Source organism: Drosophila navojoa, chromosome 3 (genome assembly GCF_054131105.1).
Source record: "Drosophila navojoa isolate 15081-1374.11 chromosome 3, UAZ_NAV_1.0, whole genome shotgun sequence".
Lineage (NCBI taxonomy): Eukaryota > Metazoa > Arthropoda > Insecta > Diptera > Drosophilidae > Drosophila > Drosophila navojoa.
Window position 1 is genome coordinate 10269356 of NC_142891.1, and position 18979 is coordinate 10288334.

The 18979-nt window shown below is 35.3% G+C and overlaps 2 protein-coding genes and 1 long non-coding RNA gene across 4 annotated transcripts; 1 reads left to right on the forward strand and 2 right to left on the reverse strand.

Annotated features, from left to right (window-relative positions):
• Window positions 1–2321: 2321 nt before the first annotated feature.
• dimm (basic helix-loop-helix family member dimmed) lies at window positions 2322–9226 on the reverse strand. 2 transcript variants are annotated; one of them, XM_030388360.2, is made up of 3 exons: window positions 8996–9226; window positions 3937–4116; window positions 2333–3825 (listed from the first exon to the last, which is right to left on the reverse strand). In XM_030388360.2, exons 2-3 carry the CDS (start codon window positions 4099–4101, stop codon window positions 2728–2730), a joined length of 1263 nt encoding a protein of 420 aa, XP_030244220.1. In that variant the 5' UTR covers window positions 4102–4116; window positions 8996–9226; the 3' UTR covers window positions 2333–2727. The 2 variants fall into 2 exon arrangements, with proteins under 2 accessions (XP_089114380.1, XP_030244220.1); XM_089258254.1 differs by lacking the exon at window positions 8996–9226 and having other exon boundaries at window positions 2322–3869; window positions 3937–4056.
• Window positions 9227–13492: 4266 nt separating this feature from the next.
• Window positions 13493–15038, reverse strand: LOC149091703 (uncharacterized). The gene is made up of 2 exons (XR_016196515.1): window positions 14278–15038; window positions 13493–14217 (listed from the first exon to the last, which is right to left on the reverse strand). It is a non-coding gene; the product is annotated as an uncharacterized LOC149091703 (long non-coding RNA).
• Window positions 15039–15780: 742 nt separating this feature from the next.
• LOC115563986 (uncharacterized) lies at window positions 15781–16655 on the forward strand. The gene has a single exon (XM_030387768.2). It carries the CDS (start codon window positions 15917–15919, stop codon window positions 16328–16330), a length of 414 nt encoding a protein of 137 aa, XP_030243628.1. The 5' UTR covers window positions 15781–15916; the 3' UTR covers window positions 16331–16655.
• Window positions 16656–18979: the final 2324 nt, after the last annotated feature.

The window sequence follows — 18979 nt, forward strand, 5'->3', positions numbered from 1 at the left end:
ACCTTACGGAAACCGTTGATCACAATTTTAAAATGCTACATTTTTAAAAATAAATAATGCGAGTTTTGTTTTCAAATATTTGAAATACATGCAATTATTTCATGACTTTATTAAATTAACTTGAATTATTTAGGCGCAAATAGATATCTATACAATGTTGATACATATATTTTGCCGGAATATATGCACATACATATATACCAATTACAGATTTATATAGAATTTTGCGCATACATATGTATATATGCATATATATGTATGTAGGTACATATGTACATACATATATGTATGTATGTACGTACAAGTACGTCCTAATATTTTCTTGTACACACCAAATGCTCATTTAGATCAAATCCTTAACCATATATGAATTGAGACTAACAGAAGTTTTGCAAGTATTCTTCTACAATATTTCATTATTTGATAAATTGTATTTTATTTATTTTATAATAGACATAGCTTAATAATTCACTACACAACTAAACTACTCGCCTATATTGCATTTTTATTTATACCTTGAACCCATTGAAAACGGGATATCAGGGTTTGTTTAACTGATTTTGACTAGAATAACTCGTTCACAGGGTTTCGTTGAATTTCCGTTGTTTTTATTTGTTTTTCGAAATGCAGCCCTGTTTGTCCGTTTGTCTACAAATAAATATCGATAACGTTTCATATTGGACTTATAACTACATGGAATTCGAAATCGAAAATCCAAACTAAAGTTGAGCATTTGAGCAGCTCTCTCCCAATCCCATTTAACTTGACTAAATCTTGACTAATCAAACATAATCAACAAGCTTAAGTTGACATCCACCCTAACTACTATTTTTCACTTAATTATTGCTAAGTCCCACACACACCACCCATTGGGCACCGTTATTTTTATTAGTGTTTACCGTACGCACGTCATCCATGTGCCGTCTCTCTCTAACCTGCGACGCACCAACGGAAGTGTGCCAATTTCAATGGGTCCGCTTTCAACGGTTTTAGTGTGTTAATTGCTGTGCCCACCCCAGCTCCGCCCCTGTTTCAGCTATTCCCCCCCGCCAGTGTTGTGCTATTCCAACAACACTAAATTTCAAGTGCATTAAAATGATCATGGGTGGTAAATTAACTAAGCGAGGCGTCGCTCTAGCTCTAGTTCCATTCCTGGCGTCGCATTGGGTCGCCATTGTGGCATCATTCAACATCTACTTAACACCTCCCCAACACCCAACAGTTATTTAGCGTTAATTGATGCTGCGTCTTTGTTGCTGCTATTGCTGCCAATTGTTAATGCGTACTTAATTACATAAACCCCAAACATACATACATAGATATTGATATATATGAATATATACATATATAGAAATATATAATCTACGTATTTCCGGTTTCATTCACAGTTTGCTATGCTAATCAACTTTTGGTTTTTGCTTCATTCATGTTTTCGTGTTGCATTCGTCCGTTTCTTTTGCGTAAATAATATTTATTACAGTTATGCTTAAAGTATTACATATACATATATAGGTATAATATATATGTGGGTGTATATATGTATGTATATTAACAACTTTGAATAATTGCATAAGTATTTAAAATTTGCACCACAACGGTCGGCTTTGTTATTGGCATTACTATTATTATTTGTATTATTATTATTTTATTTTATTATATTTATATATATTTTAATTTTACAATGTTTCTTTTTGCAACTTAATAAAACCGGAAACTATTCATTGAGGTTTCTTAAAAAACTTTCTTAATTTATGGAATATTTTTTGTATTTTGCTCAAAAAATCCTCAGGAGTAAACGAAGAAACTCTACGTTAATTTTGTCAGTTACTTTAAAATAAAATCATTTAAATGAAGAGTTTAACTCTTCATTTTGGGCATTCAAAAAGAAAAAATAAATAAACAAATAAAATTTAGTTAATTAAAAAAATAATATAAAATAAATAAATAAAAAAGTAGTAAATAAAAAAAATTCAGATTATAGTTAATTATCAAATAACTTCGACTTGATTGTTTGAAAATAGACAAAAATGGATAAAAACAGCTTTAAATTTTAGCATTAGCAGCCGCTCAAAAAAACCTAAATTTTTAGATAGGCTATGATATATAATAAAATAATATATGTAAAATAAAATAAAATGAAAATCGAAATACTACAAATTCTGAACATAAAAAGCACATAATTTTATTATTTTTATTATTCTTATTTTAAATTGAAAACAAGTAATGTTTAATATTTAGGTAAAATTCGATAGCCTGTTCTGTTTTTAAATAAAAAAAAAATAATTTACTCTCTTGTTAAAGTGCTGAATATTTAAAATAAATCCATTCTAAATTGAATAAATAAAGCAAATAATGAAAGTCAAGTTTGTTAAAGTTTATTAAGTTAAAGTTCTTCTTTGAACTGCTTGAAAATCAATGTGAAATTAAGTGGATGTTCGAGTGCCTGCTAACTTTGACAGCTAGTTAAGACACAATAACACGCTCTTTGGCTTGACTTATAGCTGTTGCTTCCTCTGAAGCAAAGCTATTTTGGTATACAATTTACTCAGGGTTGTTGCTTAACTGTTTCTCTACATAATTACTTAGTATTTCTCATTGTTATTTGCAATCAATTATTTATATATTCCCATTGTTTAATATTGGAGATTATGTATGCTATAAATTCTATTTTGTGTCCTTATATCCATTTTACCACAGACCTACAGAATTAGCTCCACTCGCGGTTGTTTATAGAAACTCCCGAAAGGGCTCATCGAAATTATCATTGACATCGGGAAACACGCCCACGCCTCCAGACACGCCCACATTGCCGGAGCCACCCACAGCGACAGCAACAGCAACGCCACCCACATTTAAAGTGGTGCCACCATTGAGTATGAGCGTTGGTTGCTGCGGTGGCTGTTGCTGTTGCTGCTGCTGCTGCTGCTGTTGCTGCTGCTGTTGCTGCTGTTGTGGCAGCAACATGTTGTTGCCTAGATGCGCATGTGAGTGCAACATTTGCGGCTGCTGGGCATGATGATGGTGTGGCATATGCTGTTGTTGTTGCTGCTGCTGCTGTTGCTGTTGCTGCTGCTGCTGCTGCTGCTCGGCGTGCATGTGCATGGGCAGCGCTTGCATGGCATTGGCGCTCGTTGCTGCACTCAGCAGACTGCCATCGCTGGCAGCGAGCAGCGCACAGTCGTAGGCACCGCCGCCAGCGCTGCCGCCTCCTCCAGTAGTCAGAGCATCGTCAAAGCACAAGCCATTGCTGGCGCCATTGGCAGCAGCAACCACATTGCTGTCGGCTGTCAGATTCGTCAGCAAGACGCCGCCAACAGCGCCGGCATTCAGCTCCATGGCAGCGGCCTCCTCATTGCGCTTCGAGAGTATAATGTGCGTCAGATTGATAATGTAGTTCTTGGCCAGCGTCAGGGTCTCGATCTTGGACAGACGTCGCTCCATCTCCACGTGCGGAATGACCTCGCGCAGCGATTGAAATGCATCGTTCAGGCTGTGCATGCGCATGCGTTCCCGTTCGTTCGACTCGAGTCGGCGTAGATTTCGCTCCTTCGCATTGAGAGCGCCTTTGCGGCGACGATTGTTGTTGTTGTTGTTGCTGCTGCCGTTGTTGTTGTTGTTGCTGTTGCCGTTGGCTGTTAGATTGCCGCCATTCTGCTGCCGTCCGCGACTCGAGGGACGCTGTCCGCTCAGCGCAGGGCCGAGCTGATTGCTGCTGTTGTTGTTGGTGCTGCTGCCGCCGCCGTTGCTGCTGCCACCGCCGCCGCTCGTATCGTCGCTCTGCGAACTGGAATCGGTCATCTCCAGATCGTAGGTGTTATTGCTTAGCTGTGGAACAGTCGCAATAGCAACAATTTGCAATCCATTTAGCCCTTGTATTGGATTTTATGTATTTTTCTCTTTTTTTTCTCTTTTGTTTTGCTCTTTTTTTTTGCTTACCTGTGAGGTGCGTCGCGTGGCGCGTCGTACAGGTCTGGAGCTGCGCTCCACAGACTCCGGCGAGAGACCATTGTGGCCATCGGTGTTGTAGTTGTGCTGCAATTGCTGCTGCAACTGCATGAAATCGTGACTACCCATCAGCTCGGTGAGTTGAGTGGCGTCCATTGTGTCAATAAAGTACTGCAAGGGAAGGAAATGTTGTCAGTGATTAATAATTCATATTAGAGTAAACTCTATTAAAGGCTTATGTTTCATTTTTAACTAAATATTTAGAGCTTCTAATAGAAGTTGAATGCTGCTTCTCTACAAACAAAATAAATGCACAGTTTTGTGTAGTGAAAACAGGAACCTAAGCTAAGGGTTCAGAGTACGCATAAAAAGTTGTGGAATATTAAATCCAAAACATCTCATTAATAGTATAGTAAATAAAACAATCTAGTCCTTAAATAAATGTACAACACTTTATATACTGCATATACTATATACTAAATACATATACTATACATGTATGTTATAATGTAATTAAGAATCTTTTTTTTTATATAGCTAAACATTATTTATATTAATGAAAAATTAAGTACTTCACTAAAAAAACTTGCATATTCGATTAAAGCAGAAAATAACAATATTTGCTTATTTTTCTCAGTTTTATAAATATGCAAAAAATCGCACAAAATTAGTATTTATTAGTAATATGCCATATTTTGATTAATGTTTCAAAGACATGTTGTTAATAATTTACATATTCTATTCTAATTAATTTATTTATTATTTTTATTATCTATATCTATATTATTATTATTTTATATTATTATTTATATATATTAATTTATTTATATATTTTTTTCTATATTTATTCTATATTATTATTTATTCTATTTAAAATTAACTTTAAATCCTTTTAGTGATTTGTTAATATTTGTATCATATCATACACAATTCTTTTGAGACTGGAATTATATAAGTTTCATTCGTCAATCGTCTATTGCCACTTATATAACTAGTTATAATAATGCATATCTGCGAGTTATCGATTTGTACTGCGACATATCAGATGCTTATGCCAAAACATCCACATTTACTCGTTATATTTTTTGTAGATTTACTATGGAGCTGACAGTAATTGGTTAACTGGTTTGACATCACGTAGTATTTATGTTTGATGTTGTTTAGGTCTGTCAATTTTATCTGCTCAATCTGAACTTATTAGAATTGGGTTTCTCGCAATCGTATTGATAGACATGTCGTCACATTTGCCTTTTGGCTTATCTAAAATCGATATCAACTCTTGGTGCACGTGACATTATCAGCATTTGCCATCCGGCTATGTTGGACTATAAACTCGGAGATTGTTGTTATTTAATCGATTCAATATATATATAGATATATGCATGTTATGAAAGTTTGCTGATTAATCGACTTCATCTTCAATGCTATCGTTTTATACGATAAGTTAACTTTCTATACAGTTGGTTTATAATTATCGATTCTATGATTATTATTTTTTAAGTATATTAATTATATTTTCTTTGCTGTTAACTAATCCATTTGCATAATTTTGTTATCGATCATAAAATTTATCGATTGTTTCATAGGCTAGATATTTTTCTTGGGCCTATTAAGTTAATGTATTTATAAAATATAATTTATTGAATCGTTTTATGTGTTAGATATTATTCAATGTAATTTAGATCAAGCGAATTAAATATATTTGTTCAGAAAATTTATTGACAACCACTCATAAATTATATATTTTTAGCTCTTACACTATGAAAATATCAAATTATTAAATAATTAAGTCGATAATAATTTCACTAAATGGCCAGTTAAATCATTTCGTTTCCGTTATTCTTTTTAATATTTAATGAAACTTTCATGCATAATAAAAATAATAATAATAATAGATCATTATTGAAATCAGCTAATTCTGAGCTCTTAATTTGTCAAGAATTGGAATACTTTCAATCTATTAACAATTGTTTAGCTGCATTATTATGAAACACGTGTAGGACCAGAGCCAGAGGATATACGCAATGCATTGCATTGTGGTTGAGCGCAAACGCTTTGCTCTTTTTGTGTAGGAGGTGTATGAGGTAGATGGGTGGGCGGAGGTACGATCCAAACAACTGAGCCGCTGAATGTTGGCGGCGTTGTTATGGTTATGCCCTATGGCATTGAAGCATTTGACCGGAACAGCGTGCAGCATTTAAAGCGCTGACTTGTTGAGCAACGGACAACGGACAACGGACAACGACATGGTTATGGATATGGGTACGGATGGCAAGAAGCGTAAGAAAGCGGGGTAGCAAAAAGGGCAAGGCTCAGTGGGGCGAGGTTGGTCGGGCGGGACGTAATAGAAAACGCGCACTTTGCGGCGCGTTTCTTTTGTCGCCTGACCGACTGGCAGCTGCGACTGTGTCGCTATTATTGAACTGCATGTTGTGGCAAGCTCCTTGGGCCTTTGGACTCTTTAATAGAAATGCTACAAGAAATTAAAACACAACAGCAACATCAAAAACAACAGCCACAACAACAACCACAACAACAGCAGCAACAAAAACAGCATCAACATCAACAGCAACGAGCTGCTCACAGCGTTTGTAATGGGTATAAGGTTATAGGATTACATTCCCAGCGATTGTGCGTTGCTGTTATATAATGGCTTTTAGTGATAAAAAACAAGGAAAAAATGGGTACGCTAGCTACTAGCCGAATAGGATGTATCCTTTCAGATATAGTTATTAGACTATTATTAATTAAATGATTTCGTATATTTATTGTATAAAGTATTATTATTATTATTATTATTAAGAAGTTACAATTAATATAAAATTAACTTTAACTTAAGGCTACATAAATTTATTAAAATTATTAAGTTAATCTTTAGTTGATGTCAAATATTATTTAAAAATAGCATAAATGAAAGTATAATAATATATTTATTAACAAGATGTGATTTCTAAGAGATATAAACATATGTAAATATATATATATATATATATATTTACATATGTTTATATCTCTTAGAAATCACATCTTGTTGATACATATATTATTATACTTTCATTTATGCTTTATATATATATATATATATATATATATATATATATATATATATATATATATATATATATATTATTTTAAATATATTTTATATATTTTATTTAAAAAGTTTCTTATAAATTGTTATTTATCAAGAAAAGAAATCTAATATAAATATATAAAAATTAATTCACAATTTGTTTTAAATATATAAAAATTGATTCAAAATTTATTTCAAATAATATAAAATTAATTTGTAATTAAGGAAATAAAATATACATATGTATATGTATTTTATGTAGCTTTTACTCTACAATAGTCCTTTAAAAATTTGTTATTAAGAATTTCTCAGATGGTTGTTATCGACTGCAGAATACTCATTCACGATCTAAATTCTATTAGATGCAATTTCCCATTTGCCGTGCATCCAACATTATTTTTGGTATATTGTTGAAAATACTTTGCTGGGTCAGTATATATTCTAAGTTAGCAGAGTTACTGTAGAGCTAGGATAGCTGGAATTCCAAGTCCTATCGCACCTAAGTTCCTAGACGTATAAAATTTGTCGTAAGTGTTTAGCTTAAGGCACCTATTTTCACATACTTCAATCTCTATAAGAGTGTATCCACAAATCCTGAGAATCTTTAAATCCGCTTGCTTGTTGCATATTCGCTATCAAATTCATATCAATCCACTTAGAAGAATAACACATAATACCATCAACAGGAATTCACTTTACATGAACTTCTGCTGGGAGTTGATCGAAGGTTTGTAGCATTATTCGACAATGAGTAGCCGATTTGTTGACGCCATGCAACATGTTGCAGTTAACCGTTACAGCTACCAGTCTCCCGTTACCATTTGCTGCTGCTGTTGACACTGAAACTGCGGTAGATTTTATGCAGCTTTGTCTGACAAACGTCCTTAAGGAGCAGCCAGCCAGCACCTGCGCTTGTGTAATATTTATTATGCTCTCTATTAAATAAGTGAAGCATACATTTCTGCGACAATATTCTTACTGTTGTTCCTTCCCGCTGTTGTTGTTGTTGCTGTTGTTGGGTTTTGTGGAACAAAAGGTCGTTGCTAGCTTTATAAAACAACGTCGAGCTGCAGTTGACAAGCAAAGTGAAAAAATGAAACCTTTCCTCTTACGCATTTGTCAAGGAGTAGGTCAAGCAAATGCTTGAAATTACAAATTTCGTTGAATTTGGATATTGGATAATATTACATATGGAAATTATACTCCTGATTTGATTATTTCTGTTTGTTTTTTCTTCTTGTAATTAACTTTAAAATGCATGTGGAAATATACTTTAATATTAACTTATAAAATGTGTTTTATTTTATTATAAAAATATATATGTATGTGAACGTCGTGAATTATTAAATATAAACGTATGTATAAAATTAATATAAATTAATAATAATATTATTGATTATTATTGTTGGGTTTTATACTAATTCACGAAAGTAATATGAGTATATTGGTTTTGAGCAATGTCCGCCTTGCTGTCCGTCCGTCTGCTTTGATACTATTGAAGCTTGAGGCTTAAGGTTTGGAATATATACTTAAATATTCAAATGTTTTGTTTTTAATTCTACAAATATTATTTCCCAATACTATTTAGTAAACTGCCGATTAAATTAAAATTGAATCAAGTCAAATTTATATATTTATTATAATATATTCTCTTTATTTGTGAGTCATTTAAAATTATAAATCATTTTTTTCAGAGCAGTTGAAATACAATAAAATAAATTTAAATATTCTAAATTAAAAATCCTGTTAAATAAAACATTGAACTCTAAAACGCAAATCATAAAAAATTAAAAATGAAATATATGTAATAATATATTCTATATTTATATTCTTATATGAATATTCTATATTCTAATTTATTATAGTTCTTATTATCTTTTTCTCAAATGAAATAAATTTAACAAATCAAATTAAATAATGCAAATAATTATTATATAAAGAGGATAGAATCAATTTTTTCATTTTCGCTCTACTTACATTCAAATGAATTTCAATATTGTTGACTGACTGACTCTGAATTATATACAATTCGTGCACAACTGAGTGGAGCGATCACAATTTTCATCAACTTTAAGAAATATGCGTATCAAACATTTTCCCAATCATCTTGGCCATATTCACAAACACATTTCACTGAATAATTGCGCATTTTATATGAATATTTTTCTCAATTTGCTTGCCAGCCAGCAAATTATATAGAATTTTCGCTTTATCTATATATGTATATGTATATATATAGTAGATGTAATATTTGAAAAATTGTGCAATTTTGTTTTCAATTCGAAACAAAGTCACTCGCGACGACCAAATTGCGTTGAATCCGTTGATAAACTGAGCACCGGAAACGCGTTGACGTCGACTGCCACTTGTGGAATGGAAGCGACGAGCCGAGCCGAGCCGAGCGCAAGCCAAAGCCAAAGCCAAAGCCAGAAGGCGAATCACGAGCCTGCCCGGCACGAGGTCGAGGCGAACTTGTTGCGGCGCCAGTTCGTGTGCTGTCTCTGTGTTCGTGTGCGTGCGCTTGTGTGCGGCCAAGGGAGACACCCATACGACGCACGACGGCTGGCGAATCGAGACCTTTTAATTTCGCTCAACAAAAGTTTTGAGCGGAATGCGTGAGTGAGCTTGCGTGTCTGTGCAATTGAGTGATGGTAAGCTGAGGGCAAAGTCAAAGCTTGAGTGGAATGGAATTGAGTGCGATTGGGATGTGAGTGCCGTGAGTGGCATGTAGTGCCCCCTGTTGTTCTTGTTGTTCTTGTTATTGCACTGTTTTCCCTTATCACGTTACTCATACGCATCACACACATGCACACACAAACACACACACCGGGGGGTGGCCTATGTTGTTGTTGCTCCTTTTGGAGTTGGAGTCATGCACACCACGTGCTGCGACCCCCAACTCCCGTAGGCAGAGGGTGGGCAAACGGTGGTCGGTCGCTCAGTCGAAGTGGGCCACTGACGTTCTGATTAGCATCATTGACGTACGGTATGCGTTGGTTCTCTCCCTCTCTCTCTCGCTGTCTCGCTCGCACTCACACACTCTCACACTCAGTGACGCTCTGGACCGACTCCATGTGCTGCCTGAGTGACTGTGGCAGAGTCTACACTGTTATTATGTATTATTATCGTCTGTTTGTCTACGCTTTTGTTGTTGTTGTTGCTTATCACTGTGCTTATGTCCTTATCGAAAGGGTTTTATCGCTGATAAACTATTGTCGAGATAATAATAAAATGTTGCCAAAGAGTTTTGGTTAGTTGAAAGTTGGCCTTTATTTTGCTTCTCGGTTTTTTTTTTTTTTTTTTGCCTCAGCTATTTATATTTTGTCTTTTATGCAGTTGATGAACATGTCTGCAGGACTTTTAAAGGCGCCCCTTTGTGTGTGGACCGTAAAGTTTTTTATTGGGCTTGTAGAATTATGTTTTGCATGTCATGTATTTGCTATAGAATATATTTTATGTGACTTTAGCTTGAATCTAGCATTAATTCATATAAATTATAGCAACGATTTTGGCTTGCTTTACTTTTAGAGTGTTTCAGCACAGGATATGTCATTTATATTCTTTTGGAAACATATTTTGATTTGTGATTTTTCGGGTCTATTAGATAAAAGATAAGCTTAAAATCTAAATATTATTCTTTTATAGAAAATATTTTCCTTTATTTATATAAAACATGCAATTGTACTAATTAACAGACAAAACTGAATGAAAAACTCACCATGAAAACATTTTTAGACACATTTTCTGTTTTCTGTTTCTTTCGCTTGTTTCTGCGCTTCTTTTCAATTTCGCTTAATCTTAAAAGAATATGCCTAATGATGCTCTCCATTAGTTTAAAAACAAGTTCCGCTGTTCATTCTATATTCTTATAGATCTATTTCTATATTCATGCTCTGCTATTGGGCTATGTTTACCAGCTAAAGTTAAGTTTTATATCTGTCATCACCGAATACACACACGCACACACACTAGCCTACTTCCCATATATTGCTGCCCAGTTATTAAGCCTTCGCCAAGTACAGTACTTTATCAAGCAAATGAACTTCACCAGCTTGAAGTGCACTTTGGCTTTCGTTTCAGCTTCGGCTGCGCTGCTCCACTCGACGTGACTGTGGCTGGGGGTGAGAGTGAGGGTGAGGGTGGGGGTGGGGGTGGGTGTTGCCGGCAAATGCCTCTTCAGCCAAGTGTTGCCAAATACAAATTGACAGTTAATATTTTTAAACTAGTCAGAGCGAAGGTTTCGGGTGCGGTAGCTGTTGAGGGATGCTGCCTGTTGCCTGTTGCCTGCTGCCTGCTGCCGATGTCGACAAGGACATTATGTAAATCACAGAACGGCAGAAACGCGTTGGCGTTGACTAGTCCGTCCACCCCCCCCAGCCCGCAGACTTCAGTGCGGCCCCTTGCAGCTGCGATGTGGAAATAATAAACAGGAAAAAGACGCAGAGCAAACGAAGGCCGAGCTGCAGTTGCTCAGATATTCAGATACTTTTGGCGTGGGCGTTGCTTTTCCTCCGGTCTGCCATTTGATTATGACCAGCCAGCAGCAGCAGCAGCAGCAGCATCTCCTCTTCTTCTTCTTCTTCTTCTAGTTGTTGTGGTTGCATGTTGCTCGTCATCAACTGAGTCCAGCCCTTAACATATTAAACCGATCATTGCACTCGACATCTCAAACAAAAAGTTGAGCAAACAAATACAATAATAACTCGCTGTGCATGGAATGCCTTTCGGGTCTTTCCCGGTCGCGAACTGCTAGACGGTTGTTTGCTTGGCCTGTCCTGATTGTAAGCCAATTGTAAGCCATAAGGTTTATCTGCGGTCTTGTGAGATTTATAAAAATATACTATATACAGAAAACTAGGTGCAATTCAGAGAGCGAAAATCAATAAAAGAAATATTCACTTACAAATAAATTCCTGTGTGTAAATGTGATTTTCTTTTTCTTATTATTTAAGGTGATATTTAAATTTAAATTTTTTAGTTTTTGTTTAATTATTTAATTACTTTATTTATTTATTTGTGAAGCATTTATTTGTGGCTGTCTCTTTCAATACTAATTTTCAGCTTTGTCAAGTCCTCCCTCTTTATTTTTGGCTGTTCTTCTTTCTACCTCTGCCCCTATCGTTCACTACTTCTATTTCTGTTTTCATTTATCTCCTTTCTCTCTTTTTATCTGTCTCTCCTATTTCCATCTCCCCTCTACATTTCGCCTTTTCTAGTATGCCTTAATTTATCTCTTCCTCTTCACTTATATCTCTTTCTTGCTATGTCTCTCTCTTTATCTTTCTCTCTCGTGCTCTGCCTCTCTCCTTCTGTCTCTCTCGCTCTCTGTCTCTCTCTCTCTCTGTCTTTCTATCTTTCTGTGCACATCTTCTTCAAATACATTTTTCAGTTCTTGCTATCTCTTACTCTATCTCCGTCTAGTTTTCACGCCTCTCCGTTCGCTCTATTATTCTCATTACTCTACATGCCCTCTCCCTTTCTCACTGAAGTAAGACTCGAGAGATTGTAATAAAACTTTCATATTTTGATTACACGAATTGTGCTCAGATTGTCTACAGGTGGATTTAAATAGATTCCTAAAGTTACTTAAGCTCTACCTACAATAAAAGGCATATTTCACTGGCTTTTCACATTGTTTATCCTTCATTACTAAGCCGAATATAAACAGTCAGCCTTACAGAAAATAATGTTGCTTCTGCACATGATTTACAAAGCAGAAACAAAAAAATAAGTAAATGAATTACAAAAAACTTGTTCCTATATAGAAAATCGCTTCAATCCCAAATAGCTTCACATTATTTAATGGTTGTCTTTCAAGAACAGATCTAGGCTTCTAATACAAACTCAGTGACCGGGGCGTTAGTAACCGCCTCCTGGTAACCGCAACAGCGTGTCAATCAAAACGACCCGAACAGGGCGTGGCGTCAAAAGAGGGGGAGGCCAGTCGCTCCGGCTTTAATGCAATCAAAAAGCTGCTCTACGCTGCTCTACCCGAGCAGCATATTTAAGCAGGCAGCTTAAAAGCGTTTAACGCACACAAATTTAATCATGAGACAGGACTACAGGAGCTCGACCCCCAGCCCGAGGGGAATTGAGCGGCGTTTAGCTGGGTAAAAATCACACCCGCGGTTATTTCAAATGCTAAAAACATGGCAAAATATTATAAGGCAATAATAAAAGAATGAAAAAAACATAAGAATATATACAATATATATATGTATGCATATATATACGAGCCCAAACCACTATTAATTCGAACAGCATGTTTTTTTTGCAGTGCGCAATGTTTAACACACTATATTGTCAATACTACTAAAGATAACACATACCAATGCATTTCGCCTTAAAGAGAATTTTATTCTCTTCATGATGAAAAAAAAAATAATGCTCTCTTTCCAACAACAACAAAAATATGAGTAATTTATTAAAAAGGTATACTTAAGAGATAAGAAAATATTGACCACTATTAATTCGAACGCTGCGTAATGTGATTTACTATCATACTCAAAACAATAATTTAATTATTATTAGAATTGTGTAACGTCGCCCTTGGCCTGAATTACACATTTAACTCGTTTTGGCATTGATTTTAACAAATTTTTGCAATGCTCTTGAGAAATTGAGTCCCACATCTCTTGCAACTTGATTTTCAAATCAGCAATATTCCGTTGTGGCTCATTTCGAAGCTGGTTTTTCATTAGCCACCAAATATTTTCAATTGGGCTTAGATCTGGACTATTTGCTGGCCAATCTAAAACCTCCATTCGATTAGATTGCAGCCAATTTTTGGTTCCCTTAGCTGTGCGCGATGATGCTCCGTCCTGCTGAAAAGTGAATTCACCGCAATCTGATAGTTTTGGTATTGATGGCAACAAACTATCTTGTAAAATATTAATATATTTTTCAGCATTGAGTGTCCCTTCAATGAAATGAAGTCTTCCTAATCCCTTGGCAGACATACATCCCCATACCATAATGCTCGCAGGAAACTTTGTTGTTCTTTTAAGGCAGTCTTTATGATATGTTTCTGACTTTTTACGGATGACGCGTTTTCTCGTATCGCCGACACTAACATCAAATTTAGCTTCATCGCTGAATATGATGGTATCCCATTGCCTTTGAGTCCAAGACATCCTTTCCCGAGCCCATTGCAAACGCTTCTTTTTGTGACGAAGCGTAAGCAAGGGTTTTTCCTTGGCCTACGAGTAAGATTACGAGTAATTTATTGGGTACGATGCACAGCTAATAACAAAACATACTTTATAAAAACCATATCCAATACTTTTTAATTGCAGTCGAGTCCACTCTCGGTGGACAGTTTTGCCAATTGTCTGCGACCACTCAGAAGCCAAATTTCTTAAAGATTGGCGACGATCAGCCTTAACAATTTTGGCCAGTTGTCTTTTGTCGCGCGGTGTTATTGCTGATGTTTGGCCTCTATTCGCAATGTTATTTTCAATATTCCCATTTTTTTTGAAAATTTGTATCACCCCATGCACAGACGACTTAGGCAAATTTAATTGCTTGCTTATCTCCGTAAGTGTCTTTCCAGATTTAAAATAATCCCTAATCAATACTCTGATTTCTTTACAAATTGGTTTACCACGCACCATCGTTGCTAAACTTTCACTGATCTGCAGCAATTCTAATATTTTTTTGCATGCTGTATTGTGACATTATTTGCAGATCATAGCTAGATAGTGATTCCGTTACATTAGTTGCTTTTGTTTTGCTCTTCTTGAGATTAAGGTAAGCTTACGCAGCGTTCGAATTAATAGTGGTCAATATTTTCTTATCTCTTAAGTATACCTTTTTAATAAATTACTCATATTTTTGTTGTTGTTGGAAAGAGAGCATTATTTTTTTTTTTCATCATGAAGAGAATAAAATTCTCTTTAAGACGAAATGCATTGGTATGTGTTATCTTTAGTAGTATTGACAATATAGTGTGTTAAACATTGCGCACTGCAAAAAAAACATGCTGTTCGAATTAATAGTGGTTTGGGCTCGTAATATAAAAAGCGACACTCCACTTACAGCTAGACCAATGCTTACGCCGGAGGCCAACCCACGCGCCCCGTCAAATGTCAATAGCAAAAGCGACGACTTTTTGCTGTGTCCTCAACAGCTGCTCGACATCCTGCGACATCCGCAGGACTCTCATTCTGCTCAGCCTTTTCGATCACTGCCGAAAGCCCCTTCCATGTCCTGGTCTTACGCTGGTTTTGGGGTCACTCTAGCAGCATATTTACATTTATTATGCCCATCGACCCTGAAGTTATTCCTATTACTCTAACATAATCGGAGGCTGACGGGGTGAGCAGCTTAAGCAGACTGTGTGGGAATATATAACTGAATATTGAGGTCAATCAGTACTGTTTTCATTATTAAATAACTTTTAAATAAATGTATTTATGTTGGGATGAATGTAGTTAATAGCTTTTTGGAATAAGTGAGCTTTTATAGATATAGAACTATAAACTTTTCCAAGATATTTATTGTCTATTAAATCATATATGTATAATCCTTTGATGCAATATATTTCTCGATAAATTATCGATATATTATGTGTAAATAATGTGACCGATAATATGTAACATTCAGCTGACTTACATCATTATATCCACCTTGGGTTGATTATCCTTAAAATGAAAACTATTTAATAAGGATCGATCTACTCGGCCACGACTTAGGGTTTTTGGCATCTTACTTATATAATGTTTACGTATATATTTTCAACGTAACAACCGGCAGTTTAGTTGTCAACCTAAACTTCAATATCATTCTCTGAACGAAACTGAAAACTGAAAATTTAATTCAAATTAATATTGCACTTGCTAGTTTTTTTGTACACGTTCAACTTAAACCTTGCACAGCAATTAAATCGATAGCTAAAGGATGGATCTAGAGAAGATTCCCGAGACGGACATGTGGTCGGTGTCGAAGAGCGCCCGTAAGCATCGTCGCGTCGTGTTGGGCTTCGTGCCGAAGATTGGCTTGCCCATTGTGGACTATGGGGATGTGGATAGAATTGATTCATTCTATTTGGAATGTCAAGATTATCGTGACTACTATCGCGATCCTTACGACAAGCTGCACAAGCCCATCAGGTTCGTATTCCATCAGGGCAAGTGTGGCATCAGACTGGATACGAGTATCGAGCAGCTGAGGCAGCCAATGATCTGGGTGCCCAAGCGCCTGCCGCCAATTAGGCCCCTCGAATACAGGTCCTACATGAACCTGGGCATCGATGCGGGGGAAATAATGAAGGGACGCCACAACAAGGCAAGCTGCAATTTGTTCAAGCGATGAATTGTCGACACAGAAAAGAACACCCTTTTAACCTACTCGGCCCGCTGCGCTCTATCGATGAGTTCATGCAGTGCATAAAAGTTGCGTACAAGAATTTTAAGCACTATATGAACATCAGCTATATGTGGACAGACCATAAATTTTAAGGTGTGAGAACGCAACTCAATTTCATTGTTAATTTTAACTGATTCGAGTTCAGACGAAAAATTTATCTCAGTAATTTCACTTTTCATTTTAACTGATATGGGCTCAGAAAACAAATTTATCTCAACTATGTGTATTCCTGTATGTATTATTTTAATTATAAATTTTAATGTTCAAAGTACATACGACTTTTATTTTTAATTCACTTGAAAAGTTGTAAATAATAATATAAATAGTATGTATTATTAATATTCATATAAATAGTATGTATTATTAATATTCATATAAATAGTATGTATTATTAATATTAATATAAATAGTATGTATTATTATTATAGTCAAGTATCGATAAATCGAAATTACAAGATCAGTTTTCTGATTGCGTTTATCAATTTGAGACTTGGCTGTATTATATTTTTATTTGTATATATCTTATAATTGGCAACTTGCTTTAGTGTAGCAGCTTGTGGATTACTTCCGACTTGAGTTATAATTTAATAATGCTTGTATTCAGGAAGGATCATTGGCAGAGCGAGCAGAGGCAGAGCGACATTCCAGCTATAACAACTTCAGCTCTTAATACCTCTCTTATAAATGTATTTGAGTTGTCACTGTTCTTACTTATACTTAATTACTTACGAGTACTACTATATAACATTCAATTGGTTAAGCAGAGAGCTTGCTTTGTGTTTTTTTATTTATTTATGTATTTATTGATTTTATTTTTTTTTTTTTTTTTGCAAAAAGAAAAGAGCTGCAAACTAGAGTTCTCTTAAAGGTTGACTGCAGTCAAACTTGTTTCTCTATTGAATCAGTTATATAGGTCGTGCCAATAATTATGTATATGTACATAATACGAATCGAAATGATATCGAATAAATGAAATCATAGAAAACATCATTCCAACATAGTTTTAAGCCTTAAGCGAAAATTAATAATTACTTTAGATTTCTTTAATTGGAATCTTTTTTGTGACAACATATTGACGAAGAGTAGAGGTGGAATACTTTTAATTTCGACAAAACTAGTAGTTTTTAATCGAATTGATTTCCATACAAATTTAAAATTGATCATATTAAATAAGAGAAAATTCTTTGCATATGTGAATGTCGAAAGATTTGCAGGTTAAGCTTTTTAGCTTTGCCATAATGAATATCTTACAAACAACGTAGTACAGCTTCATATATTTTATGACTGTGTTTGTAGCTAGAGATAAAATATTTTTATATTTAATAAACAAGTATTTTCTTTAAATTTTTTTCTTTTCATATACACTTTAAAAATTTAAATTAAATTTAAATTAAATACAATAAAACATATAAGATATTGTCACAGCTTATACAACTCTTTATAGCTAATATAAATCATGCAAAATTAATGAAATATTCTTCATTCTCACGACCTAGATTCTCTGGTTAATTTTAGCAGCCCCATAAGAACAGATATATGAAAATCACAGCAGCTGAAATCTGTGCTTTACAACTTTAAGCTAACATATTTGTTAAAGTAAAACGCTCTATCTCTCTCTCCCTCTCTCTGACACTCTACAGAGAAAGAAATGTGTATATAAATATATGCTTCGGATATTTACCCAGAAACTTGATGCATGTGCCAGCAACTGAGCTGAAAAGCGCACAGAAATAATTATTATTTACACAGCGGCTGACGACTGAAAATCATAGTACGCATTTAAAAAGACGCAAAATGGGCTGTGGAGGCGTGATGAAAGAGCAAAAAAAAGGAAAGAAAGAAAAAAAAAACACAAAGTGGCTACGGCTTATGGGAAACTCTTCATCCTTTACCTTGCAGCGAAATACTTGCTAATTGGTGTCATTAAAAAGTTCTTGAACGCAAAAATATGTGCCACAAGTAAATATTGCGTATACGTCATGTGGTACGCCGTTCGCTATTTATATGCATCTGGGGGCAGCGGCTGCTGTGTGTGGCATGCCACGCTCGACTGCTTTACAATGTAAATGTAATCAAAGTTTATATTTTGTTTTTGTTTTTTTTTTTCTTGTTTTTTTTTGTTAACACCTTCCGCTTGATTTGTGTTTATGAAAATGTTTGAGTAAAAATTCATTGCGGCGCACCTTGAAAAGGTGCTCAGAAAATTAGCATTTAAATTACGCGACAACCGCGCCTCCGCCACCTCACTGCTGCCGCAGCCCGTAATCCAAGTTTAGTTTTAGCGTTCAATGAAGCAACATTAATTGGAATATCCTGCCCCGGACACTCTGACGTCCAGTGGCTGGCTTTGATGGCTCGCCTATAATTGTTATTGATGGCGCATTATCCAATGCCACGCGAAAACAAAGTCAACTTTTTTTATGCCCCGCCTCTCGCTCTGACTGCAGGTGTTATGCTAATCAGGCATGGCCATTGCCTGTGGGCGTGCTGTTCTGGCCAGGCACTCGGCCTGTTTGTGAAATCAGTGCCTGCCGCAGAGCTGCAGAAAAAATCAAAACCTGATTAAAACTTATTTTATAGTATGTCAAGCAGATA